This window comes from Onychomys torridus, chromosome 7 (genome assembly GCF_903995425.1).
Source record: "Onychomys torridus chromosome 7, mOncTor1.1, whole genome shotgun sequence".
Classification (NCBI taxonomy): Eukaryota; Metazoa; Chordata; class Mammalia; order Rodentia; family Cricetidae; genus Onychomys; species Onychomys torridus.
In genome coordinates, this window is record NC_050449.1 from 73,169,368 (window position 1) to 73,197,226 (window position 27,859).

The 27,859-nt window shown below is 41.0% G+C and overlaps 1 protein-coding gene across 1 annotated transcript; it reads right to left on the bottom strand.

The window, feature by feature from the left end:
- Positions 1-23,049: 23,049 nt before the first annotated feature.
- LOC118587153 (cytochrome c oxidase subunit 7A2, mitochondrial) lies at positions 23,050-27,839 on the bottom strand. Its single transcript, XM_036192885.1, has 4 exons — positions 27,724-27,839; positions 26,177-26,266; positions 23,885-23,969; positions 23,050-23,250 (listed from the first exon to the last, which is right to left on the bottom strand). The coding sequence occupies exons 1-4, from the start codon at positions 27,739-27,741 to the stop codon at positions 23,192-23,194; spliced, it is 252 nt and encodes an 83-aa protein (XP_036048778.1). The 5' UTR covers positions 27,742-27,839; the 3' UTR covers positions 23,050-23,191.
- Positions 27,840-27,859: the final 20 nt, after the last annotated feature.

Below are 27,859 nucleotides of genomic sequence, written 5' to 3' on the forward strand. Positions count from 1 at the left end.
CCCACATCCTCTTCTGGCTTTGGGGGCATTGCACACCCATGTGGTAAATGACATACATACAAGCAAAGCACCCATACACATAAAAATATTTATTTAAAAAATTGAGAAAGGACTTGAATAATAAGCATTTCTCAGAAGACATACACATTAAACAGCTATACTAAAAAGTGCTTGGCAATACTAGTCATAAAACTGCATGATATGTTTCACACATGTTGGGGCGATGATGGCTATCAAAACATGAAAGGTAGGTGTTGGTAAAGATGAGCAGAAAGGGGGAAATGCATTCCATTGATGGGGATGTAAACTCATATGACTGTAATGGGGAACAATATACTATTATGGGGTACCTGAAGAGAAAAAGTCCCAAGATGCCTGATTAAGTCATATAGGGTCTTTATTTACCACCAGTTGGGCTGTCCCAGGCAGAGCATCAGGAAGCATCCTCGATCTCCAGTTTGTTAAAGTTTTTAAAGGCAAAAGTTGCAATTGTGACTTATACAAAATGGCAGCTCTGGGTATTTGCAGTAAGCAAGCATTATTTACAGAAGCAGAGAGACAGCAGTAAGTGGCTAGGCAGTTCTCATAACCTTTAAGTCAGGAACATATTTTATAGGAATTTATGGCTGTTCTAGAGAACAGTTTACTCAAAATGGTTTTAGCACTTAAAGTATTCTGAGGAATACTTTCATGAGATGGCATAACTATGGTTCAGCAGCCCACAGCATACCCTACTTCTATGAGAATGAGTTGGATCATAGATTAATAATCTGGGGAATTTAATTTTAGGGTCTATGGTATCTATAGCTGTTGTAGAATATTAGTTGAAGATGTGTTACATTTGATCATGCTATGCAACATTTGTTTAATGATGCAAAGATGTGTTGCACTCTTTTATGTTGCATTTGTTTAACTCTGTGAAGCTGTGTTACTTTGCCTGTCTAAAACACATGATTGGCCTAATAAAGAGCTGAACAGCCAATAGCTAGGCAGGAGAAATAATGGACTGGCAGGCAGAGAGAATAAATAAGAGAAGAGATCTTGGAAGAGGAGACTAAGAATTGAGAAAAGGGGGAAGAGAAGACATCGGGGGCCAGCCATCCAGCTACAGCAAGCCATGGAGTAAGAAGTAAAAAAAGATATATAGAATACAGAAAGATAAAAGCCCAGAGGCAAAAGGTAGATGGATAATTTAAGTTAAGAAAAGCTAGCTAGAAATAAGCCAAGCTAAGGATAGGCATTCACAAGAAAGAATAAGTATCCATGTGATTATTTGGGAGCTGAGTGGTGGGTAAAAACAACCCACCACATATGGTGTCTTTTTCTTTTGATTGGCTAAGAAGAATATAAAGGGGTAGACATTGACATTCATGAATGATCATTAGGATACATAAAACAGAAAAACAAACACCTGCTTTATTCAGGGAAAACTTGGTAACCATGAAGTAAGTCATTCAGTCAGATCCCAGCCCCTATCTTGAGTAGCCCTTTCTGTAAGGTTTTGTAACTCTGATTTTTAACAAACATTTGTAATACTAAAGGAGCTGGAGACCAGCATGAGCCTTTGTGTGCCTATAGGCACAATAGATTGCCACCTCTTCTTTCTGCCAGAGATAAGGGAAGCAATTCCCTTTGAGAAAGGGATATCTGTTTCCTTTGGACCTAACATCCTACCTTTTGTTGATGATAAGGGGTGATATACTCTCTTCTGTAACTACTTATCAGCTGAAATTAGAATATCATTGTTGGGACCTACCAAGCTGGATTCAGGCAATGGTGGGCATTTTTTTTTCCAGAAGCATCTGGTTCATTTACCCATCCTGAAGAGACAGGAAGCAATCATATTGGCTGAACTAATATATATCACCTTTCAGAGCATCCAGGGCTTGCCGATTTTGCAGGACCAGGGTTGATGTGGTGTCGGTAGTTTGGGAATAGTATGCTGGAGACAGCAGTTGATTCCTGGATGATGTTTGAAAACCACTAGGATTTTCTATTTCAGTGACTAGACACTATGACCATGGCAACTCTTATAAGGTAAAATGTTTAAATTGGGAAAGTTCATGTACAGTTTCAGATGATAATTCAGTCTATTATCATCATGATGGGGAGCATGGTGGTGTGCAGGCAGACATGGTACTGGAACTGAGAATGTGACAACTTGCAGGTAACAGGAAGTCGGTTGTGACACTGGGCAGTATCCTGAGCGTGGGAAACCTCAAGGCCTGCCCCACGGTGACACACTTCTTCCAACAAGGCCACACCCACTCCAACAAAGCCACACCTCCTAATAGTGCCACTCCCTGATGTTTGTCTGGGAACTTTGCTTCAGCCTCACTCCTCCCTCTCCAGACCCCACCACCCTCAGAAAGCCCAGGGATCGGTGGCTCCTCCCCTGCAGCTGCTCAAAGCCTGTGCCTACAGGGTATTTAAGGGCCCCTCCTTAGGAGCAGCGGTGTGATTTCTCCTTCCTCTGAGATCACCTGGCAATGCTTTGCTCGAATTAAACCTGATCTTATTAATTTGCCTTGATTTGGCTTATTGCATTGGCAGAGAGTCCCACAACTGGGGATTCAAAGTATTTATCAATTGTTGCTGACAGAGTTGAGTCTTTCTCACGACCATGTGGCTGTGGGGGGCCACTCCCCCTCTTACCCTTCCAGCTGCCACCACACTGGACCAACTCTTGGCCTGGGAAGTCACCCATTTCCAAACCAAAAGCCTACAAGGGATCACCTGGCTTCCCTAGCATTTGGTCTGGCCACTCTGGTTTCTTCCCACAGTGGATTCATTCACTCTCTCTGTTCCTGACTACTCTCCCACCCTAAACTGCATAAATGTCTCGTTCTTCTGCTCTTGTAGCCTGCAGATCTCATTATCGCTCTCAACTTCCTAACTCCAAAAAAGTCTTTATTTCTATGGTTTCTTACACTGTAAAGTCTAATTTCAGGATTTTAAAGTTGATCATCTGATATGGTTTTCCATGAAAAGTTTTGTCTGTCTTTCTGTTAAAAAAAAAAAAAAAGTCTTGTCCATCCTGTTTGTGTGGATGGATCTGTGCCTCTATGTTTGCTTCATACTCAGTTGGATGTGTAAATGTGTGGCCACTGCATGCTTGTTTCTGACTGATCTTGGATGCCTGAATGTACGGGTTCCGTGTGTCATCCATGGCTATTGTGGCTACCTGCCTGGGCTCCGATTTCACCTCTGGGATTTTCTGGTCCTGAATCTTATGGGATGACAGAAAAGTTATTTTATACTGTTCTACCTTATCAAACAAAAAGCAGTGAAAAAATTGGGTATGGTTTAAAATCTGTAAAACTGGTAACTTCAGATTGAAACTGCTCTGGAAAGCACCATGTGGTCAGCCACCACCTGAATTAAATACAGCATGTGGGCAGCCACCACCTGAATTAAATACAGCATGTGGGCAGCCACCACCTGAATTAAATACAGCATGTGGGCAGCCACCACCTGAATTAAATACAGCATGTGGGCAGCCACCACCTGAATTAAATACAGCATGTGGGCAGCCACCACCTGAATTAAATACAGCATGTGGGCAGCCACCATTTTGACGAAGGCTGAAAAAGAGGGAAGCCATATGACTTCACTGCCATCTTAAATAAAGGTGACCACATGGAGTGGCCCCACCAAGGAGACATTCGGTCTCCAATATATTTTAGATTAACATAGATTTCTGTATAATTCCTATCCCACCCTAAAAACAGGGTTTATAAAAGAAAGGATTTAAAACAATGCTAGTTTACTGAGGTATCAAAGCTGTCCCTCCATACATCCAAGTACAGGGATGTATCTTGCTGACAGCCAGATTTTGTAAAATAAGAGTAATCCCCCTTGTTATTGATTGTAAAACACTAAATTGTTCACAGTGTTAAGACTTGGTTTTGCCTTCCACAGATTATGATTATGCTCTATGTATTGGGACCACAGCTGAACACCAGATATTCCTATTTTATGATACAGCAAGACAATGACCTAAGCAATCTGACAAAGGGTCTCTCCTTATCTAAGGTCTATTCAGGCTAACAGAGACCAATTTAAAAATACATGTCTAACCTTCTTTGTCTTATAGTGTTGTGCTAAGATATACAAGTTAACTATCAGTTACCTCATAAAGGATATGTCCAGATTTAGCTTATATATGTTCTCAAAGTTAAACTTAAACATTTGTCTAGTTTAGGTATACCTAACAGATAATGATCCCGTAATTCTCAAATGTTTCAGAGATCTGAAAGTATGGTATTTTAATTTAAAAAAGCTTCTTATGATAAGAGGCCTGCCAGCTCCTGGCAGCATCCTGTATCTCCACCAAGAAAGATGGATGGTCACAAAAGAACTTTCACCTGGGGCTTGCTTTAAATGTAGCAAAGCCAGCCACAGAGCCAAAAACTGCTCTGCAACTTAACTGCTGCCTTTAATCCTATCACTCAGAAGACAGAGATGCATCTCTGAGTTCAAGGCCACACTGGGAACAGAGCCAGGCATGGTGGTACATACCTTTAATCTCAGTACTAACCATAAAGGTCTGGAGGTCTGTACAGACAGACAGGAAGTGACAGCTGGGCAGGAAGAGGAAGTGATGTAGCTGGGTGGGGAGAGGAAATGAGATGGCAGAACAGAAAGGCATATAGGTGTGGGTAGACAGAAAGTAGGTCTCTTTGAAAGTGTGGAGTTGGTGAGGTGAAGTTGGCTGTGGCTTTTCCTATTCCTCTGATCTCTCAGGTTTTAACCCCGATATCTGACTCCAGGTTTTTTGGTTTTTGTTTTTTATTAATAAGACCTTTTAGCACTTTGTCCTACAATTGGAATCTAGGAGAGACAGGAAAGAGAAAGGTGGAGTTGGGGAGACACTAGCCAGCTGCCCAAGAAGCAACATGCCAGCAGACCAGTAAAGCCATGGAACATGTAACAAAACATAGATTAATAGAAATGGGCTGAGTTTCGTTATAAGAGATAGCTAGCAAGAAAATTGAGACATAGGCCATGTCCATACAGTTCATAATTAATAAAAGCCTCTGTGTTTCCTGTGGTCTGAGCGGTTGCAGGACCAGGTAGGACACAGGAAAACTTCCAGCTACAGAACTCCATTGATTAATATGTTAAAACTCTGAACTTTTCAAGTCTTAACACCATGTTTCACGTGTAAGTCTCATTTTTCACATACCTTAAATCATTTCCTCATACCCTTACAACTTGTATTTACATACCTTAAGTTACTCCCTTAGACCTTCACAACTTATATAAAATTAAGCCTTTTTTTTTCCATCCAATTATTTACTGTGGAACATAGGTAGCTGATTATTGAGAGCAGTCATTGAAAAGCAAATTCTTTTAGATAAAGGAACAGAAAACGTAAAACTTTTGTTCGTTAATGCTGCATGATAGCTTGAGTTTGTTTTTACATTGAAACTTGTTTTTTGTGAGCTTATCTCTTTCCATGTGAAGCCTGTTAGCAGAGAAAATGGGTTTGTGAGTCTCCCTTTCTCAGCAGGAAACCAAGTATGTCTAGAAAAAGCAAGGCCTGACTTTCACATACGAAAAGGCCTGACCAGACAGCTGCAGCCTTGGGGGAAGAGCTGGCTGCTTGCTGTTGCTAAGTAGGTAAAGTTACAGCTAGCCATCAACATCTGCAGGAATCTGAGAATAAATTTGAGCAGGAAGTATAATCCAAATCGCCTCTGTATCAATTAAAATGACAAGAGACTTATTCACTCCCTACAGTTACCTTAGGCTCCTCCACGGTAGTCTCAATGGTTTTGTTGTGGGCAGAAGTCTTTGGCCATCCCACAGGACAGCATTAAGTCTTAACTGCCAGACTCACAAGGTCTGAGAGATTTTCTTATGGATGAGGAACTTGAAGGACTGGCCTACTTTGACAAGCCAAAGAAAGGCAGTCAATTCTCCATTGTACTGCTTGTCTATAGTTTGGGCAGGGTCCTGGCAGTGGGCGAAGGGCAGTTCTTCAATCAATGGCCAGCTTTGCCACATTTGAAGGAAGCTCCTGGTGGGGTTTGTTTGTGCCCCTTCATCATCTTTGTAGGAAACCTTAGGGCTGCCTGTAGGAGTTGGCATTTCTGTGTATCACGGGAAGGTGTTTGTTCTTTGTGTTGTTGTTGTTGTTGTTGTTTAATTAAATACCTTAAATGCTGTATTTAGTAGATATCTGAGGAGTTTGCGGGACATCATCTAACCTATTCAGCATACCTGATTTTAAATAAAATATACTTGTCTTTAGTTACTTACTTAAGACTTAACCTTGATAACATATACAGAAGGCTAAAGGTTGCTCTTGTAATTGAATTACATTTGTGCTTAGCATGACTACAAGCATAGTTCTTAGCACATTAAAGAATTTGTTCATTTAGAAGATGACTGAGCATTAACTTGCATTTCTTAATTGTGGGAGACCAGCTCTCGCCTTTTGAAGAGTTCTTAGGTAGAGGAGAGGGGAATTAAGAAATTGTAGATAGAGAGACCTAGACAATGAGAAGAAAGAAACACAGGATAGCTTTGGGAGGGCCTGAGTCAATACCCAACAGCCTCATCTTTTATTGAAAAAAGCTTTTTATAATATGCCAAGGGAAGAGACAAAAGGCCTCCCCCTTGCAAGATCAAAGCACACCATACAGCCACATGTAGACCCTGCTAAACACCTGGTAAATGTGCCCATGGCCAAATTATTTCCTTACATAGCCTTGCTGGGTAAAGCAAGCCCAGATTCTCTGACCCTGAGTAAGTTCTCACTAGGAAGCCTCTGTGTGCTCCCACACTTAATTACCATTAACTGTTTACAAGTTAGTAGCTTTAATAGGATAAGGATTTTCAGTTTTATCCCCATTAAGTTTGAGCCTTAAAAATTTGAGTTGAAAATTTAATTGAAGATCCTTTACCATCAAAATAAAAATTTATACCATAAATAATCCTTAGAGAGACTGGGAACTATACTTTTCTGATCCTTTCATAGTGTACCCTTACAGAATATCATTTTCTTATATGACTTAGTTTATACAAATACCTAAAAGCTTAATTGTGGTGATATATTGTGTACCCTAATAAACTTGCCTAAGGATCAGAGGACACAGCCAGCCACTAGATTAGACATAGAGGCCAGACAGTGGTGGCACACATCTTTAATCCCAGTACTTGGAAGCACACATGCCTTTAATCCCAGGAAGTGATAGCAGGGTGGAGAAAGGTATATAAGGCATGAGGAAATAGGAAATAAAGCAGTTCAACTGAGACCCTTTTGGGTGAGAACTCGAGGCTTTCAGTCTGAGAATTCATGGAAACAGGATTGCTGAGGAGTAGGCAAGGTAAGGTTGGCTGTGGCTTGCTCTGCTTCTCTGATCTTTCAGCTTTCACCCCAATATCTGGCTCTGGATATTTTATTATAAGACCTTTTAAGATTTGAATAACACTTAATGAAGTTAGTAAAGACATAGAGTTTAGCATACATCTCCAATTCAGTTTCTGTTTGCCTGAATATGCCTCAGAAATTTACAAACCTCATTTATTAAACATGCCCAATTTGTAGACATATGTTGTTCCTTATCTAAATTTTTCTAGAACTCTGGTATTGAACATAGCAAAAATGTTAAGTGGTTAGACATACAGCTCTACGTCAGTTTCTATTAACCTAAGTAGACCTTTATAGTCTTGGAAATATATAAAGCTTAATTGGGATGGTGATGAAGTCACATGACATGTCCTTTATTTAACCTTAATAAAGATGGCTGCCAGCCAAATGCTTGCTATTTACCCCAAGGTGAGCTCATCAAGCACACACACACACACACACACACACACACACACACACACACCTTTTTTGTTTCTCCTTTTAAAAAAAAAAATCTATTTTTCTAAACAAGAATTGAATCCAAGTTACCTATAAGCATGTTGTGGATTTTTAACTATCAACCCTTGGGATACAAGTTTTAAGCTAATTTTTCTTATAGATGTTATAATTTTTGAAATCATATCCAGTGATCTTATAAATTCTGAGGTACAGAAAGTTTACACAATATTATTACGAATCTTGAGATGAAGTTCATACTTTAGCAAAAGTTTTGTTTGTTTTGGTTTTGGTTTTGGTTTTTGGTTTTGAGACAGAGTTTCTCTCTGTAACAGCCCTAGCTCTCCTGGGACTTACTCTGTAGATGAGGCTGGCATCGAACTCACAGAGATCCACCTGCCTCTGCAACCCAAGTGCTGGGATTAAAGGCATGTGCCACCCACCACCTGGCATAGGATGGAGATTTTTAAGGAAACTTTTAAACAAGCCTGCTTGGGTCAGGGAAGGAAAGGCCATAACCCAACTCCAAAGCCAGCCTTTTTATAGAATAGAAGAGCGTAAGACAATATTTTATTATGAACCATACCCAAAAGACACCTGAATCCCTGCAAAACTGAACCCAGTGACCAGAGGGAGGGACCAGAGCAAGCAGAGAGCAGAGAAACCTCAGCAATAAGACAGGAGCAGGAAGCGAAGAAGGTTAAAGATGCGAGACTCTGGGATCATCTGTGTGTGTTGTGTCAGTTGTCACAGTCTGTGAGAATTTGGAGAGCTAGTGCCCATCAAGCTGCAAGTCCGGGGTTCAGACTAGCTGCAGCAGCACAGCAAGCAGCAGGTGGTGGAGCAGAGGGCCTTTGATGCTTGTGGGAGCTGCCAAACAGGACTGCCTGCATCACCCTAGTCCTACTGGGGTGGGGGCAGAGGTAGCCAGAGAGAGCCCAATGGTTAGAGACAGGAGCCAGCTGAGAGATGGAGCAAGTGGGAAAGAAGACATCCTTTACAAACAGAGGAGATGGGAGAAGCTTAGTGGAAAGGACTGCAGACAGGAGCTTTGTTGGTGAGAGAGCTGCTGTATCTTAGAAGCCTAGGAAGTCATAGAGAATGCCCAGTGTACCTGCCAGACTTAGACAGCCTCGGGTGAGGCAACAAGAGGGACAGAGACAGAGCAGGCAGATCCTAGGGGGAGATGCAAGTGGATTGCCATGGCTAGGGACAGAGTAAACTCCAAGAGGGAGCTGGGAGACAGAGCTAGCGAAGAGGCAGCCAGAAGCAGTTTAGAGGCCCAGGAGGGTATAGAGAAGCTTCCTAGTGTGACTTTTGTAGCAGTAGTAGGCTTCAGGAGCCAACAGAGCATGCAACTCTATGTTGACACTTACCCAAGTACCAGGTGACAGCATCCACAAGATTTGGTTTCCCATGTCTACCTGTGTAGTCAGAAGTTTCCCTGTCCTGACTACCCACTCCTCACCCTGGTAGCTGTTTCTAAATTACCACACAGAGACTTAATATTACTTTCTATAAAAGTAATATTATAAATGCTCAGCCATTAGCTCAGGCTTGTTACTAGCTAATTCTTACATTTAAATTAACCCATATTTCTATTTATGCTTTGCAATGTGGCTCATGGCTTATTACCTCATTTTCTACATGTTCTGCTTGCTCGACGGCTGGCTGGTGTCTCCTCTGACTCTGCCCTCTTTTCCCCCATCATTCAAGGTTTGGCTTTCCCACCTAATTTCCTTCCTAGCTACTGGCATGGCAGCTTTTTATTAACCAATGAGAGTGATACATATTCACAGTGTACAGAAGATTATTCCACAGCATGCCTATAACTGGAAAAAATTAATGGGGGCATAGAAACACAGGCAAGGAACAAAACCAATGAAAACTAATCCAACAAACACAGGACACAGATTGGTGGTCACCAAGACAAACCAGATCCTGAGGGTGTGCAGCAGGCATCCTGGCCCCAATTCTGGACTTGGAAATTCGTACCATGTGTCCAGCTTTTTCCACAAGACCCCCAATTGATGCCTAAGAAAGCCCAGAAACCTGAAGCGTAGGTTTATTGTAAACCTGAAACCTACGTTTATCTTACCTTTGGAGGTACTGAATACAGATGAAGATAGACTGACTCCTTCAAAAAGTTTTAGGGAGCAAGTTGGTGAGGTGTAGTTGATTCCTGAGGCCAAGAATTGTCATCTTCATGGCCTCCCCTAGGACTGACAGCCCTTATTCTTGCCTAGGAGGAGCCCCACCTCAGGGGTCTGAAGGAGGGTCTTCTCAGAGATCTTGGCAGGACCTCCAAATATTATGGAGTACCTGAAGGGAAAAACTCCCCTGGTGCCTGAATAAGTCATATGGAATATTTATTTATTTACCACTGGTGGGACTGCCCCAGGCAGAGTAGCAGGAAGCAGCATCAACTTCCAATTTGCTCAAGTTTCTAAAGGCAAAAGCTGCAATTGTGACTTATACAGAAAGGCAGCTCTGGATATTTGCAGTAAGCAAGCATTGTTTCCAGAAAGAGAGAGAGCAGTTAAGTGGCCAGGTAGTTCTCATAACCTTTAGGTCAGTGAAACATTGTATAAGAATTTATAGGTTGGGGATTTAGCTCAGTGGTAGAGCACTTGCCTAGCAAGCGCAAGGACCAGGGTTTGATCCTCAGCTCAAAAGAAAGAAAGAAAGAATTTATGGCTGACCCAGACAGGGACCAGTTTACTCTAAGAATTTATGTTATGGCTGGCCTAAGGGACCAGAGACCAGTTTACTCCAGAATTTTATGGCTCAGCCAGAGAACCAGTTTACTCTAAGAATTTATGGCTGATCTAAGTGACCAGAGACCAGTTTGCCCAAGACAGTTTTAGCAATTAAAGTATTCTTAGGAATACTTTCATGAGATGGCATAACTATAGTTCAGTAGCCCACTACAATATAATTTTTTCAAAAACTAGAAACAAGGCTATTATGTGATCCAGATATCCCACCATTTGGCTGTATATGTACATAAATATGCACAAAGTGAAATCAGTATGCCAATGATATACACATATATATGTGTGTGTGTGTGTGTGTGTGTGTGTGTGTGTGTGTGTGTGTATCCAAATGGGTGAACAATGCTACTCCCAGAAGACATGGGTTCTTAAATGAAAATCTCAGTGCCAGACATAGGTCCCTAGGAATGCAGGGGTCAGAGAGGCCCCAGGGCTACCCCCAAACAACCCAGGCTATTGTTATTGCTCTTGTTTGCCCACTAGATGATAAGATCTATTGCTGAAGACACTTCGTTTGCAAGGTTAAAGAAATGGCTCTTAAATTGCCTGGGGGTTCTTGCTCTGCTGACTAGCTCTCAAAGTGCTAAAAGGAGTGTCTTGGGGTTCTGTTGCTGTGAAGAGACACCATGACCATGGCAACTCTTATAAAGGAAGACATTTCATTGGGCTGGCTTATAGTTTCAGAGGTTTAGTCCACTCTCATCATGAAGGAAGCATGGCAGATGCATGCTGGTACTGGAGGAGTCAAGAGTTTTACATCCGGATCTGCAGGCAGCAGGAAGAGAGCCTTTAGATCTGGCTTGGCCTTTTGAAACCTCAAAGCCCACCCCCAATAACACTTCCTCCAATGAGGCCACACCTACTCCAACAAGGCCACACCTCCCAATAGTGCCAATTCCTGAGTCCATGGGGCCATTTCATTCAAAAGGGAAGAGCTTTACCTAATGCTGGAGAAGAGACATCACCAGTCTTATCCAGCACTGGACCCTGCATGCTACACTAATCATCTACCAGACGAGTGTGCCCACTGGTGCAATAGTGGTAAGACAGTTTATGGAGATAACCAGGTATTCTCTAAATTGGATTTGAGGCCTGCTACACAGGAGGGATTCATGCTTTGTACTGAAAATGTTGTCAAACCCCAAGGCTGGGGAAGTCATAGGTACAAGAGAAGAACCTATTGATTTTGTTTGCTGAATGGTCATATTGTCAAACTGCCTTCTAAATATTTATATTAATATTTACAGATTTGTGCTGCTCTCAACCTTGGTCAGAGAAACTTCTTTATGCCATGATTAGTAGTTGACTTAGGATTTATAACTGGTCTACGAGCTACATATGAGTAAATGTGCACCCTCAGCTATGGATGAATCATCCATATTAACCTCTCGCCATCCCACACTCAGGAACCATTGCAAAAGAGTAAGCAATGGAAGAATATCAGAGCTGGTAGATGAGGAGGAGTGTAGTGGGTAGCCATTCCAGCCTTGGCCTGGAAGTTCCAACCCCCATTGAGGCTTCAGTAATGGTCACGCCTACAAGGCAGGGCTGAGAGAGGAGGCTGAAGACCCAGGATCAAAAGGAGAGGCCTCTCTTGGTTCCAGGACCCTGGATGCTGGAGGTAGACATAGCAGAGTTCTCCAGAGAACACCGCCGGACTGCGCCATACCTTTCCCAGACCGTGAAACCTATTCCTTCATTTGTAAGCTACCCCACAAAATAAACTTCCCTTTTAAGTACGTAGAGTGGCCTTAATAATTTCACCAATAGAGGAGAGCTGTGAAATCTCCTCTGGACCATGACATAGTTATTATACACATGAATTCTAAGCAGCTGTGGTTACCTGCACAAGATAAAACCAGTTGAAAATTCAGCATGGAGCAGGGAGGAGCTCCCAAGGCCCCACCTATGAGGATATATTAGTAGTTAATGGCTGCTGGGGTTTAGTCATTTTCCTTTGTAGGATGCCCATGCCCCAGGGGATGTCTGCATACCCACGCCCACATAAGCAACATGAATTGGATTTAGTGGGCTCTAAAAACAAAAACAGTGTATGAGTTTGGGGGAGAGATGTGTTGGAAGGGGCCAGAGGAGTGGAGGTGGTGCGGAATGAGTATTATTAAGATACATAATATATATGTGTTAAATTTTCAAATAATAAAAAGAAATTATAAAAGTGATAATATTTAAACTAAAAACTGGAAGCACTGTGAGAAAATATTTATCTGAAACGTACACTGACTGTTGCTGTACTCCCAATAACTAAGATCTGGAATCACTGTGTCCATCAGGTGATGAATACATGAAGAAAATATAGATAGATAAACAGACAGATAGATAGTATAGGCAGACAGATACCCTAAAAATAAAAGGAATGCTGCTGTTTTCAACAATATGGATGGTTCTTAATCAGAAGGCAACAGGAAGTGGACTGAGGCACTGGGCATGGCTTGAGAATATATGAGCCCTCAAAGCCCCTCCACAGTGACACACTTCCTCCAATAAGGCCATACCTACTCCAACAAAGCCACCTTGTAATAGTGCCACTCCCTAGGAGATTATGGGGGCCAATTACATTTAAATTTCTACATTCCACTCCCTGGCCTCATATACTTGTAACAATATCATAATGCAAAATTCATTTAATCCAACTTCAAAAGTCCACATAGTCTATCACAGTCTCAACAATGTTTTGAAGTCCAAGGTTCAAAGTCTTTTCTGAGATTCATGCAGTCTCTTAACTGTAATCCCCCATAAAATCAAAATATAATAAAATTACATACTTCCAACATATAATGACACAGGATATACATTACCATTCCAAAACATAGGGAAGGTAGCATAATGAAGAAATACTGGACCAAAGCAAGTCTGAAAACCAGCTGGGCAAACTCCAAACTCTGCATCTCTATGTCTGATGTCAAAATGCTCTTCAGATCTCCAACTCAGTTCACCTTTATTGACTTCAACACACTTCTTTCTCTTGGGCTGGTTCCAGTGCCTGTTAGCAGCTCCCCTTGGCAGGTTTCCCATGACTCTAGCATCTCCCAATATCTTGGAGTCTCCAAGGCAATCCAGGCTTCAACTTCACAGCTTCACACAATGGCCTCTCTACTAGGCCTCCATTCAGGGACACCCCTGACACATGCCTGGCCTCAGCAGCTTTCCTTAGTCTTGGAGCAAATTCCATAGCACCTTTCTTCTATCCTTAAAGCCAGAACCATATTTTTATTTGGTCAGCTTTGTTCCTTTCCATTATAAGTTCATTAGAGTTACCACTAATAACCACACAACAGAGTCTATACTAGACTGTTTTGAGATTTCTTCTGCCAACAGAATTAATCCAAACCTCTTCACTCTAGCCTCAGGCAGACTCTTTGGTCAAGGGCAAAACCCAGCTACATTCTTCACCAAAATATCACAACAACAATCTCTAGGTAACATACTAAAATTCTTCTCCTCTGAAATCTCTTGAGCCAGCCTCTGACATTTCAAATATCTCTTAGCACCTCTGTCTTCAATGTTCCTACTAATGGCCCATTAAGCTTAAAGCATTCCACTGCTTTCTAATCCAAACTCTCAAAGCCCAAATTCCTCCAAACAAAATCATGGTCAGGCCTATCACAGCACTGCCCTAGTCCCAGGTACCAACTTCTATCTTACTTAGGGTTTCTATTGCTATGAAGACATACCATGACCATGGCAACTCTTATAAAGGAAAACATCTAATCAAGGTGGTGGCTTACATTTCAGAGATTTAGTCCATTATTATCATGGCATGGAGCATGGAGGTGTGCAAGCAGACATGATGCTGACTATGTATTGATCAGAAGGCAACAGGAAGTCAACTGAGGCACTGGACGTGGCTTGTGCATATATATATATATATATATATATATATATATATATATATATATATATATATATATATGAGACCTCAAAGCCCACCCCTACAGTGACATACTTCCTCCAACAGGGCCATACCTTCTCCAACAAAGCCACCTCGTAATAGTGCCACTCCCTAGAAGATTATGGGGGTCAATTACATTCAAATTAACCACTGTTCTAGATGGCATTATGTTAGGAAAGAGAAAGATAATCACTGCATAATCTTATTTTAAATTGTAATGTAAAAAAAAAATGAACTCATAAAGGGTAAAACTGAGTTTTGGAGAGTGAGGAATTTTGTTTCAAAAAAAAAAAAAGGAAGACAATAGATTTTATTAGTCTTGGTGATCACATCCAATAAAAATATCTTCTTGTGGTGGTTCAAAAGAAAAGAGCCCCCAAAGGGAGTGCCACTGCCAAAAAGTGTGGCTTTGTTGGAGTAGCTGTGACCTTGTTGGGGGAAGTGTGTCACAGTGGAGGCAGGATTTTAGGTCTCCTTTGCTCAAGCTATGTTCAGTGTGGTAGACAGTTCACCTCTGTTGCCTGCAGATCAAGATGCAGAACTCTCAGCTCCTTCTCCAGCACCTTGTCTACCAGCATGCCATCATGTTTCTTTCATGACAATAATGGACTAAACAACTGAAGCTGTAAGTTAGCCTCAATTAAATGTTTTCAATTATATGGTCACGGTGTCTCTTCACAGCAATTGAAACCCTAACTGAGACACTTATATACTGAAAAACTATTATAAGAGTAGATTTTAAGATAGGTGGTGGTGGTGCACTTTTTTAATCCCGGTACTTGTGAAGCAGAGGCAGGAGGGTTTCTGTGAGTTCAAGGCCAGCCTGGTCTACTACAAATCAAGTTTTAGGACGGCAGGGCTATACAGAGAAGAAACAATGTCTCAAAAATCACCCCCCCTCCACACACACACATAAAAGTAGATTTTAAGTGTTTTTACCACAAAAAGTATATGAATTAATGCACATGTTAAATATAAATACTTCCACAATGTACGAATACACCAAAATATCATGTTGTGGGAGAGAAAGCTCAATGGTTAAGAGTCTACACTGCTTTTGCAGAAGACCTGACTTCAGCTTCCAGCACCCATATCAGGTGGTTTATAACCATCTGCAAATCCAACTCCAGGGGCCTAGTATCCTTTTATGGCCTTCATAGGCACCTGTGCTTGTGTGCACATTCCCCTACATAAACACACACATGCACACACACAATTAAAATGAGATCTTCAGGGCTGCAGAGATGGCTCCACAGTTAAGAGCACATCTGTTATTGCAGAAGAGCTAAGTTTTGCTCCCAGCACCCACATCCCACAGTTCACAACCACCGGTAACTGCAGCTCCAGGAAATCTGAAGCCCTTTTCTGGACTCTGAAGGCTTTGTACTCACATGTGCACATACCCATACACAGACACATATAATTAAAATTTTTTTAAGTCTTGAAGAAAATTTAAATCTTTTTAAAAATGTATGTCCATTATTAATACAATTTTGCATGTAAGTTAAGAATAAAGAAAAAAATCAAAATCAAATTCTTATAAAAATTTTCTCAAACATCTGTAGTGGGTAGCTTTTGAGCCACGCCCTGAAGCACCACCCCTTGTGAGGCTGCTGTATCTGTTACCCCTGCCTATGACCTTGAGGGACCTGTCACTGAGGCCTGGCCACCAGGGACCCTTAAGACCTGGAATGCACATATGTACGTACACAGCTTTGTCTTGGCTACTTCATGGTTTGGATGCCAAGATCTTAGATAAAGCTGTTCAGCATGTGACATAGCTCAGCTTTCCTGGACCCTATGATGAATCCCCCATGCTGTGCTCAAGGCTGAATGCTGTGGTGTCTCTGAACCCTGGCCTCCAGGAGAGGCACAAGCAGGAAGCTATTTGGGGCTCTGGTAGGTGTTTATTACCTCAAACATTATAAAGTCAGATTGCCTTCAGATGCTCATAAACTGTTCATTTCTTCAAAAAATAATTAAGGCATGCAAAGTGTAGAGGAAAAATTAGTAGAATCATTGTATCTAGTGTAAACATTAGAATGAAATAGTTGTTTTCACTGTATTCAGGGTGAAGTTCAGAATGAACAGCTGTTTTCTAGAAGTACTCATACCTTAAGGAAATCATTGTGGAAAACAGTGATTGTTTTCTAGTATCTATAGGGTTGTTTTTCTGAAGGGGCTTCACAGCCTTTGCATGACTTCTTACATTATTGGGGGTATGGCAAACAGTACCCAGTAAGGACAAAAGTTGCAGGTTGTGTTTTCCTTCAGAAAACATAGATTAGATCAAGGGCTTTGGTATGAGGAACTTGTTTTACCCAAAAAACAGCTTTTGTGTAACAATCAATAAATACATTTCAGCATGGCTATTTGAGGTTCAGTTCCTCAAAACTGTTCCTCCCTGCTGCCAGAGCCTGAACTGCATTTTGCAGTGACCCTCTTTCTTTGAATGTCCTATGCAACACAGAACCAGACAGCAAAGCATGCTTGTTACTGGATGTGCACTTAAACAGTAGTTCAAAGCGGCAGACTTTCCCACTGGCACGATCCTTAAATTTATACTTAGATTTACAGAAATATTTAGTTATGTGATAGCAAGAGAAATAGTATCCTTTTCCTCCGTGTCCAGTACTGCCCTCTCGTGGTAACTTGGCTCTTTTGCAATCCCTCACAATTTGAAAAAAACGGGACACAGCAAAACCAGTGTAAGAATTCTCACTGCACCAACAAACTGCTACTGAGTTGAACTGATTGGGCTCCAGTTGAGCTATTTTAACTGAAGTTATTTACCATAAATGTATCATGGTGTCTGGAATCCCAGGATTTTGAGAATGCACTGGAAAGAAAACTTTCCCTTGCAAGGGGGCTCCTGGCTATTTTAGGAAGTAACTTCCTAGCAGAGGCTGATACAAGCAAGTTCAGAATTCCAAATTTGCATACAGTCCAAAGAACTTTGAACTATATATGTTAAGTATCAAATGTCAAAAATCATCATGTCAAAAAATTTTTTTAAAAAAAGCACTTTCATTTGCAGAAAAGACACTTAGCTATTCCTCGGGGCAGACACAAATACCCCACTATAGGCCAAGCTATCTGTGGTGGTTTGAATAAGAATGGCCCCATAGGCTCATACATTTAAATGCTTAGGGAGTGGCACTATTTCAAAGGATTAGTAGGTGTGGCCTCACTGGAGGAAGTCTGTCACTGGGAGTGGGCTTTGAGGTTTCAGAAGCCCAAGTGGCTCTCTTCCTGCTGCCTGCAGATCTCTGTGCAGAAGTCTCAGCTCCTTCTCCAGCACCATGTCAGTCTGCATGCTGCCATGCTGCCAATGGGATAACCCTCTGAAACTGAGCAAGACCAAATTACTTTCTTTTTATAAGAGTTGCCATGGTCAAGGTATCTCTCCATAGCAATAGAATATTGACTAAGACACTGTCACCCAGGAAAAAAGCAGTGGCTCCAGAACCATTTGGAAGGCTGTAAACACAGTGACAGGAACACATTTTGTTCTACTGATAAAAATGTGGATCGCCCTGAGTCATGGCATTGTGTGTTTTCCATTTTGTTTGCTTCTCTTTCTGACATGAAAGCTTTTGTGGGGGTGGGAGGGCACGCTAACAGGAATCCCGAAACAACTGGTACAATGGTGATTTCCTTTATTTGATGGGTTGTAAGCTCACATCTTTTACTTTTAAATTGAAGCAGAAACAATCCTTTCATTTGTATCCAACCAAAACTCCTGCATGGAAACCCTAACCCCCGACGTCCCCTAACCAGAGATCAGAAGCAAGGAAACAATGGTTAAATGAGGTCTAAGGGTTGTGTCTTATCGAATATTGGTACACAGAAGGAAGAGACAACACAGCTTGTTCTCCATCGACACACCAGGAAATCAGAAGTACTCCTCCAGTGAGCATATGAATGGTAAAGTAGTCTATTGCTGATATAAAGCTTCAGTGACCAGCCATGTGGGCAGTGGTGGAGCACGCCTTTAACCCCAGAAGAGGCAGGTGGATCTCTGTGAGTTCGAGGCCAGCCTGGACTAGAGGCAGCAGTCACATGCTGCAGAAGTTAAGGTGGAATCTAGAGTGCACTCTCCGTGATGCTGAGCCGGAATCTAGAGTGCACTCTCCGTGATGCTGAGCCGCCTGCTGTATCACACCATCCCCACCACCGCTGGACTGACACCTGAAGGTCCTGTAGAAAAAGAAAGGCACTGGAAAGCAGCAGCTTGGTGTAGAAAAAGACAACCGTAACATAAACATGCAAGGCAGGGATGCAAACACTGTGCTGTCCAGAGCAAGATCTCCAGAGGCTTTAGCTAAGGTAACTGATGAGGCAGATCTAGTTCACAAGATTTTCAGATGAAACAGACAAGAAGTCCCCACCTGGATTCACAGATCCCAAGGACGGGCTGACTTTGCTGGAATTAAATCACTTGGTCACTGGAGAGCTATGACAAAGATGAGCAACCCTGACAGGAGTTTGGAAGCTCTAACTGCTCCCCTCAGGAGGCTCAAGACCTCCGTGAAGGAAGCATTTGGATACATGGGAAGCACGGGAGGCCGTAAGCTGAAAGTGGGGCTCATGTGAACAAACAGCTCAAAGTGCCTCATATTTAATGGGTGAGAAATTATTATTATTATTATTTTTTTGGTTTTTCAAGACAGTGGCTTTGTGTAGCTCTTACTATCCCGAAACTCACTCTGCAGCCCAGGCTGGCTTCGATCGCAAAGACATCCACCTGCTTCTGTCTCCCAAGTGCTGGGATTAATGGCATGGGCCAACACTACCAAATTACTTCTTATGTACAAGCAAAAAGTCATTTATTTAGATGAAATCTATTCCTGGTAAAGGCATAAAAAAGTTATTAAAGTGACAAGATTCAGAATATTTTATGTTTAGTTGATTAAGCATCAGCAGAATTTGAAAAAACAGATTCCAATTTTGAGAGCAGCTCTCAGCAGGTCAAACACTACAACATTACATAGAGCTCCTGTACGAAGAGAAGAGCCAATCAATGCCACCAACCTCATGATCTTAGAAACTGCCACAGCCACCCATCTTCAGCAGTCACCATTCTTTACCAGCAGGCAGCCATCAAAATCCAGGCAACACAACCCATCATCAAAAAAGATTAGTACTCACCAAAGCCCAAATGATCACCAGCATTTTTTTATTCCTTTTTTTTTTTTAAGCAAGAAGGTATATATTTTTCAGTTCTACCAGTGATCAGTTTTAGTTATTAGTTGTACTACTTTGCTTTTTGTTACTATGATAAAACATTGACCAAAAGCAACTTGGGGAAGGAAAGGGTTTATTGGTTTACAGGTTACAACTGAATGTAGAGACCATGGAGAAACAGCTTTTCTGGCTCGCTCAGCTACTTCAACAGCCTAGGCCCACCAGCCTAGGCATGAAATTGCCCACAGGGAACTGGAGCCCCTACGTTATGTAATGAAGAAAATATCCACCTCCCCGCCAGGCACACAAGCCAATCAGATGAAGATGATTCCTCAGTTGAGGCACTCTCTTTCTAGGTGTCTCTGGTTTGTGTCAAGTTGACAAAACTAACCAGCACATTAGTGTACATTCATTGTAAAAAGTTCACTGTGAAATCTTCATACACAGATATTCATGTGCTTTGGTGATATTCAACTTCCATCCCCATCTCTTTGCCCCTCCCTCCCAGTCTCCTTACCTCTCTTCATATACTTTCATGTCATTTTTAAATACCAGATTTTGCATATGAATAGACACATTTCTTTCTAAAGGCTTAATTACAAATTGCTCAATTTTCTTGCTAGCTGGCTCTTATAACTAAACTCAGCCCATCTCTATTAATCTATATGTTGCCACGTGTTCCGTGGCTTCACCTGTGTGTCATTACATGCTGCTCCCTGGACAGCAGGCCTCTGAGCTGCCTTGCCATAGGCCAAAGCAGTTTATTTATTAACCAATGGGAACATATATTCACAGCATACAGAAAGACACCCCCAGCAGTTTATATTCTGTATCCCCTAACAAACCCTGTGTCAAAACAGAGAAAAAGGATTCGGCAATACTGCAAGTGGTCAATCTAACAGTCTTCTAATCTTAGTAAACCAAACCCCAGCTATGCTTTGGGCAGTATGCCCAACACCATCAATTCTGTGACTGTGTGAGTTACTACAAAGAAAGAAAAGCTCAAGGTTAGGGGCTGGCTGGGGCGAACATACTACCTATGCTCTTTCAGCCTCCCTCATAGCCCACTCAAAGAACTGGAGTTGAAGCAGCCACCTCACGAGGAAAGCAGAGCTGACAACATGACAAGCATCTTGTAATGTGGCCCTGCGCTGGTCCTGTCATATCTGAGTGACAGGGACAAGGGAAAAGCTAGACCTTGCTCTCAGAGCTAACAGCAGTGGCATGAAATTGACTGCAGACTTGGTCTGTGTCCAATCTTTTCTTGTGCTTTCTAAGCATTAGAATAACTACATCCCATTTACACATATAGCACAAGCCGTAACAGCCTCAGTTCACCATTGCAAGCCACAGTGGGAAGCTAGCCATGTTAATTACAAGGTTACACAGTGGGTCCTGTTCTTAATTCTGCGTGAAGACTTGATGTACGTGACAATCAGGAACTTCGGAAGCATGCTGAACAAGGGCTAACAGCTAAGGTTCTAGTACAATATGGAAAGCTTTTATATGCGTGTAAGAAAATAACCAGGAAGTCTCAGTGGCAAAGGCCCTGACATTAGATTTCAAACGGAAGGCAAAAGAGAGACACAAGGATAAACGATTAGGTAGACAGAAAACAAGATCAAAGTGCAACAGAATAACCTTCCTAGAATCTTCCCTTGCACAGGGGAGGAAGTCTGTAGGGTCTTCCTATGTGCATTTATTGCTATAAACCGTACAGCATTATCAATGTAGCACAGTCAATATAGTTAATCAAGCCGGGCGGTGGTGGCACACATCTTTAATCCCAGCACCAAGGAGGCAGAGCCAGAAGGATCTCTGTGAGTTCGAGGCCGGCCTGGTCTACAAAGCGAGTTCCAGGAAAGGCGCAAAACTACACAGAGAAACCCTGTCTCAAAAAACAAAAAAAAAATACACACACACACACACACACACACACACACATATACATACATACATATATATATATAATTTAATCAAACTAGGGAGATAAAGTATACTTTTTTAATCATGGGAAACTGGACTTGAAATCTTATGCTGCCATTTATTTCAGTTTTGTAAAACTGCAAGAGACTTAATTTCATCCACAAATCCAGTTTAGCAGTAACTTCACCTTGAACAGTTTTAGTACATTAAATACGGCCATGTTATTAGGCCCCAAGCAGATTATTTTGGCATAATATTCCTAGGAAATTTAATATAGAGTTGGGCCAAGTGCTTTAAACCTGGGATCCTAGTTACTTGGGAAGCTGAGGCAGGACAATCGTGAGTTCCAGGGTGGCCTGGGTAACAACACAATGAAACATTGTCTCAGGAAGCTTTTTCTTGTACAACTGTTACTAGGTTAAGCCAAAGACAATAAGTCTAGGCAGTATCAAGATGCAGGTTACAGAAAACCCCAAACTGTTTTTCCTTCTTATATGACTTTCATGTGATAAAAGTCTTTAAGTCACTTATGAAATAAAGTCCCCTGTAAAATGCTACTATTCTTTTCAAAACATCATTGGTGTTCTTTTCATGCGACACTGGCTTGGCCCAGGTTCTGAGCCACTGGGGAACTTTCTCAGCTTTAGACCTCTAATGTTTACGTCTCTTAAAACTAGCAAGATATATATTACAGTCCAATAACCCTTTAAACTTCAGAACCTAAGGCTAAAATATTGGTAATTAGTAACCATTTGAGAAAAATTTATACCACAATTCTCCATGTTTTTATACCAAAGACTAATTTGGTTATTTCAAATGGTTCAAGTTTTCCAAATATTTTTTGTTTAGAAATTTAAGCTATAAAAAACAAAAACAAAAAACCTTACTCGTAGATCTCTCTTAATTCTGGCACAGGTTATTTTTAGAGACTGCTAAGGTACACCCTGTAGAAGGAAAAAAAGAAAGTTTGGCTCCCTATAGGCCCCATAACTTTTATAAGTTTATAAAGTTTTTATGCTTATGCTAGGGATTAGAATAAAATCATAAAATCCCATTCTGAATGTAGAAAAAGTAATCAGAAGCTTAGTAAACCCTAATTCTAAGACAGAATACACCCAACATTTCAGCACAGAAAAAGAACAATCAGGACCCACCTCCACTACTCAAGCAGTGCCCAGCACTTTACCCTGCAAATATATGGAAGTGGGTAGACAACAAAGCAATATTCTTTCAAGGGTCAAGCTCAAATGATGTTGAAGACCATCTACTAATTCGTAGCTACTGAAAGTAAATTTTCCTACATAATGTCACAATAATAGTGTTTTACACAAATTTACAGACTTTTAAAAAAAATTTTGTTCCTTATCTAAGATTTGTAAGTGCTGACCCAAAACTGTATTACCAGTCATTTATTCTCAAGTGAAAAGGAGACAAAGCATGGTAAAGACTGCTTTATTGGTGGCAGTTAGTACACATCAATAAATATTGATCCCCAAAGAAGAGCTCAGTTACTCATCAGATTCCTGGTCCATCGAGTGCTGAATGAAACTGAACCATGTGAAGACTGGGATGATGACATCAGTTCTGCTTCTTGGGAAATGCAGCCATAACTAACATATAGATGGCATACGCTGTTCCTGAGAAACACACGAAAGCTTAGTAGGGATTCTGAGATTTCAGTACATACACTTAGTATTTCAGCCCAAATGTTAAGGGTAAAATTGATGTTAAGACAAGCTTAATGGCTGGGCATACAGCTCAGAGGTAGGGTGTTTCCTTCTAGTGCTGAAGCTCCTGGGTTGATTGCTAGTGAGAACACATACACATACACAACCCTTAATCAAACATAAAAGTATTTTGATAGATGTTGAAATTTTAAAAAAATTAATCTAGTTTCATAGTTACTTCATTTCTATGTTTAAGGGGTAGGTATGTCACAATATCCTTCAACATAATGAATGCAAACATTTTTAAAGCCCCTCATACTGGAGATAGGGTAGTGTGAATGTTTTGGGGGGCCCTGTTTGAGAACTACTAGTAACACACACAGAAAGCTACCTCTATCAGATTACCCACAAACCTGCCAAGTCAGACCTCTTCTGATGGTTATAATGTTCTTGGGCAGTATATTCTAACTGCCCTCTTAACTGCTTCTCTGAGGTGCAGTGAGACAGCATACAGACAGACTGCCTGCAATAAACACTGCCCCAGCAAAAGCAAGGAAGCTGCTGCTGCTGCCCTTGTCCTGTAAATACTCAAACAATGTCTTACCACCAACTGTCAGACCCATCGTGAGTCTGTAGAGGAGGGCATCAGATACTCCGCCCTTCAGATGCACTGGGACCCCATTGTCCTCCTGGGTCAAAAAAAAAAAAAAAAAAAAGGCATTAATACACGTCACTTGTTTCCAGTTAAGAGTCGGAATATTAATTACTCATATAAAATCCAACAGCTACTGACACCCCCAGAATTTAAATGATTTCAGAGGCTTACAATTTTTATGCTTTCCCTATTACTTTGAAATGACAAATAGTAAAACACAGCATCCTTTTCAAGCTAATGTGAAACCTAGTGAGTTCTTCTTGAGGACTATACAAACTTCAAAGCAGGAAAATACACTCCTTGAATCCCACAACATAAATATAACAACCTGTTGATCATCAGGAAGACTTTTTCTTCCCTTATAAAAGGGGGTAAGGGGCTTTGGCTTGTAACACTAGTCCAGCATCTTTTATATCCACTTAAGAATTTTATTTTTATGAAACATACCTAATACTTTTACTACTTAAAATTTTACTTAGGAAAAAATTATAAATCACAATAAAACAAAAATTATTCACAATCTTATTACTTAAAGGTTAAATACTCTATTCCACTGGGCCTTTCCCCAAGACATACCAACCATTAATAGTATGGTATACATTACCATTTATAATGCTTATATTTATCAATTCTTCTAAGTTATATGTACTCAATATACAAAATGGCATTATGCTATGTAATGTTATACACTATTTTCAAAAACAGTTTTTCAGTCCATTTAAGTCTCTTTTCAATGGCTATGTAATATTCTGAAAAATGTCTTAACTGAACCAGCCAATCCTTTAATTCTAGGTTGAGGTCCTTAAAATCTTTTATCTATTTGCTTATACATATGCATGTATTCTAAAGTGTCTTAAAGAGGGCTTCTTAGATGACAGGGTATGTGATTAGTTTATAATATTTCAACTACCAGCTAAACTTCTGTCTCTAATATACTACTGCTTATCTTGTATGAAAATCCTGTGAATGGTACTATCTTTCTCCCATACCTGGCAAACATAATCTACTTTAAATCTTTCTATTTAGATTGCAGGAGTAGGGTTGCCATTCATTATCTGTTTTCTTTAAGAAGACTTGGTTCTAAGAGCTGACAAAGAAGCTACAGTTCTTCACTTCTAAGAACAGTTAAAGCCAGGTGGTGGTGGTGCACACCTTTAATCCCAGCACTTAGGGGGCAGAGCCAGACGGATCTCTGTGAGTTCGAGGCCAGCCTGGTCTACAAAGTGAGATCCAGAAAAGGCACCAAAACTACAGAGAGAAACCCTGCCTTGGAACAAAAAAAAAAAAAAAACCCACAAAACAACAACAACAACAACAACAAAAAAGTTAGTCAGGGTAATGTAGCCTTAAATCTATAAAACAGAGAAGACAATGACAAGGTTACGACCATTTCTTGGTGATAGTCATATGGCCAAGCTGGTGTATAAGTCTGTGTCCAGAAAGGGGCTGGAAAAACAGTGTTGGCAGCCTTCATGGCTTTGAAGGAACCACCACACAGCAATACTTCTGCGCTACCAGCAGATAGGGGCCAGCAGTGGTCCTCTACCTAGATCTCCAGAAGTCATGTTCTGGCTCCATTAAAAGGCAGAGTCCAAACCTCTACAGTTTCCCAATGTGTTTAGGGCAAAGGGAGCTAAATAGAAGGTTAACAGTCAAGAGCACAATGCCTGCCACATTCCACAGGCATGTTCCTTGACTGAACAATTGTGGTGAACTTAATTTGCATTTCTTACAGACCTGTAGTTTTTTGGTTTTTTTTTTAATATCAGTGATATAATTATATTTTGAAAAACTGCTCATCCATTCCTTCTCTTTACATGAATAAACTGTCTATTTTTAGGCCTTGATTTCTATCCTCAGGTCTTTCGAAGTTTCCTTAGAAATCTTCCCCACCTAAGACTATTAACTATACTCTTCCCTGCAGGTATGCTATCATAAAACAGCTACTGAGTTTCTACACTATATATTTTGTTTCTGAGCCTTATTTTCCTACTCCTATGCAATTATTTCCCAAAGAATGCCAACTCATCATAAATCCTCCCCTACCCCCAACAGGCACACACAAATTCCTTGACCTATGCATTTTTCCTGCCTCCCCAGGCACTTCTAGGATACAGGAAATAGTTTCCAAGAGAGTCCCATATGTTCAAGCTAATACAAAAGAGGCTCTAAGAAGCAGACCTCTGGATTTACTCCCTTCGGCTTTATTACAAGTAATGATCACCTCAAATATTTTAGTACCTGAAACAGCTTTTGTTTCTCTGGAACTTTGTTTTCAAAATGCCTTCGTGAAGTAGTGCTGATGGTCCTCTGGGCAATCTGACGGAGGGCCTGAAACAGTAAATCCGCATCCAGTAAACAAGACTTAGAGCCTAAAGAAACCTCTGAAGGCAATTTCCAATCCTTCACATTATGAAAGGAAACTGAGCTTTAAACTTGTCAGTAATGAAAGTCCAGAACTAACACCCAGGCTTTCCAGATGTTGTATGTCCTCTGCTCTGTGCTTCACACTATAATATGCAGTCCCCAGAAGCCATCACCTATATAACCTGTACCTGAAGTCAATCAGTAGTATTTTATTTTTGTTGAACAAAGCACAATGATATACAGAAGAAAAAAAATAGACTACATTCAAACATTTTCATTTAGTATTCACCTATGTTAAAAATCTATTTATGGCCCATTGGAAAAGGTTCCAGGCCCTCTCAAGGCTATCCTTTATTTTCTGTTTATCTCTGCACTGTAAATCCTTCTATCTAATATTTCAAAAAAAAATTATTTATATTGGCCAGACAGTGGTGGCACACACCTTTAATCCCAGCACTGGGGAGGCAGAGCCAGAAGGATCTCTGTGAGTTCAAGGTCAGCCTGGTCTCCAAAGCGAGTTCCAGGAAAGGCGCAAAGCTATACACAGAGAAACCCTGTCTCGAAAAACCAAAAAAAAAAAAAAAAAAAAAAAATCTATTTATTACTTGACTGAAAAAATAAACCAGCAAGGTTTTTTTTTTTTTTTTTTTTTGGCTACCAGAAAGACTCTTACTCAAAACTACTTTGCAGAGGCGGGCACATGCTAGGCAAGCACCCTACCAGTTACACTCCTACATCTAAGAAAATTGTAATGGGGTGTAAGTTTTGCTTAAAGACATATAATGCACACATATTTGAATCAGTAAACATGCACTTTAATAACTTATCAATACCACTTTCTAAATGGTACTGATAAGTTATTAAAACTGTTAAATAATTACAAAAGAGAATCAAATCACATCTTTTCAAATTCTGGAAAAATACTTCAGAAGCTCAGAGGTGTTAAAAGGCAATTCAGAAACACCATTACACTTCAGCCGTGAATACCCATTAAATCCCAACCAATAAATTGAATAATTTAGTTCTTTAGCTTACTTCTGATGCAGATAAGAACCACGTAAATTTATATCCTTTCACTATGATACAAAACAAAATGACAAAACGCCACCTTTCCTCATAGTGTTTCCAGGTGTCAAAAATCCCTCCCACCCACCCACTGGAGCCTACATCAGAGCTACAATCTTATCAATAGCCACCAGTTAACGGTAGTGACTAGGGAAGCAAGTCTGATCATGCCCTTCCCTCCATGTCTACCCGGCAACAACCAGGGGAGAGTAATCGGAAAGGTCAGGAGGAAAGGACGCGGCCAAGGTGACTCCCGCATCTGTCTTCTGCTCCACTTCCAGTACAGCTTTCTGTCGGGGGTCCCTGATCCGCCGCCCCGACACCCCAGCACCAGCCGACCCCCAAAAGCCACCTACCAGCAGATTCCGCAACATCTTGGCTCAGTTGCTGCCCACCAACCGCAACTACTGAACGCCAAAAACCGGAAACCAGGCCGGAAACGGAACTCCCTCCTGGCTCTGCGCGTGCGTCCAGAATAAGCGCTCGTTCCTG

Coding starts and splice junctions, on each gene's coding strand:
- LOC118587153 (XM_036192885.1), bottom strand. Junction 23,970..26,176: donor AGAAACAAAAGCTGTTTCAG/GTACTAAAATAT, acceptor TTTTTGACCCAG/GAGGACAATGGGGTCCCAGT. Junction 23,251..23,884: donor GATGGGTCTGACAGTTGGTG/GTAAGACATTGT, acceptor TGTGTTTCTCAG/GAACAGCGTATGCCATCTAT.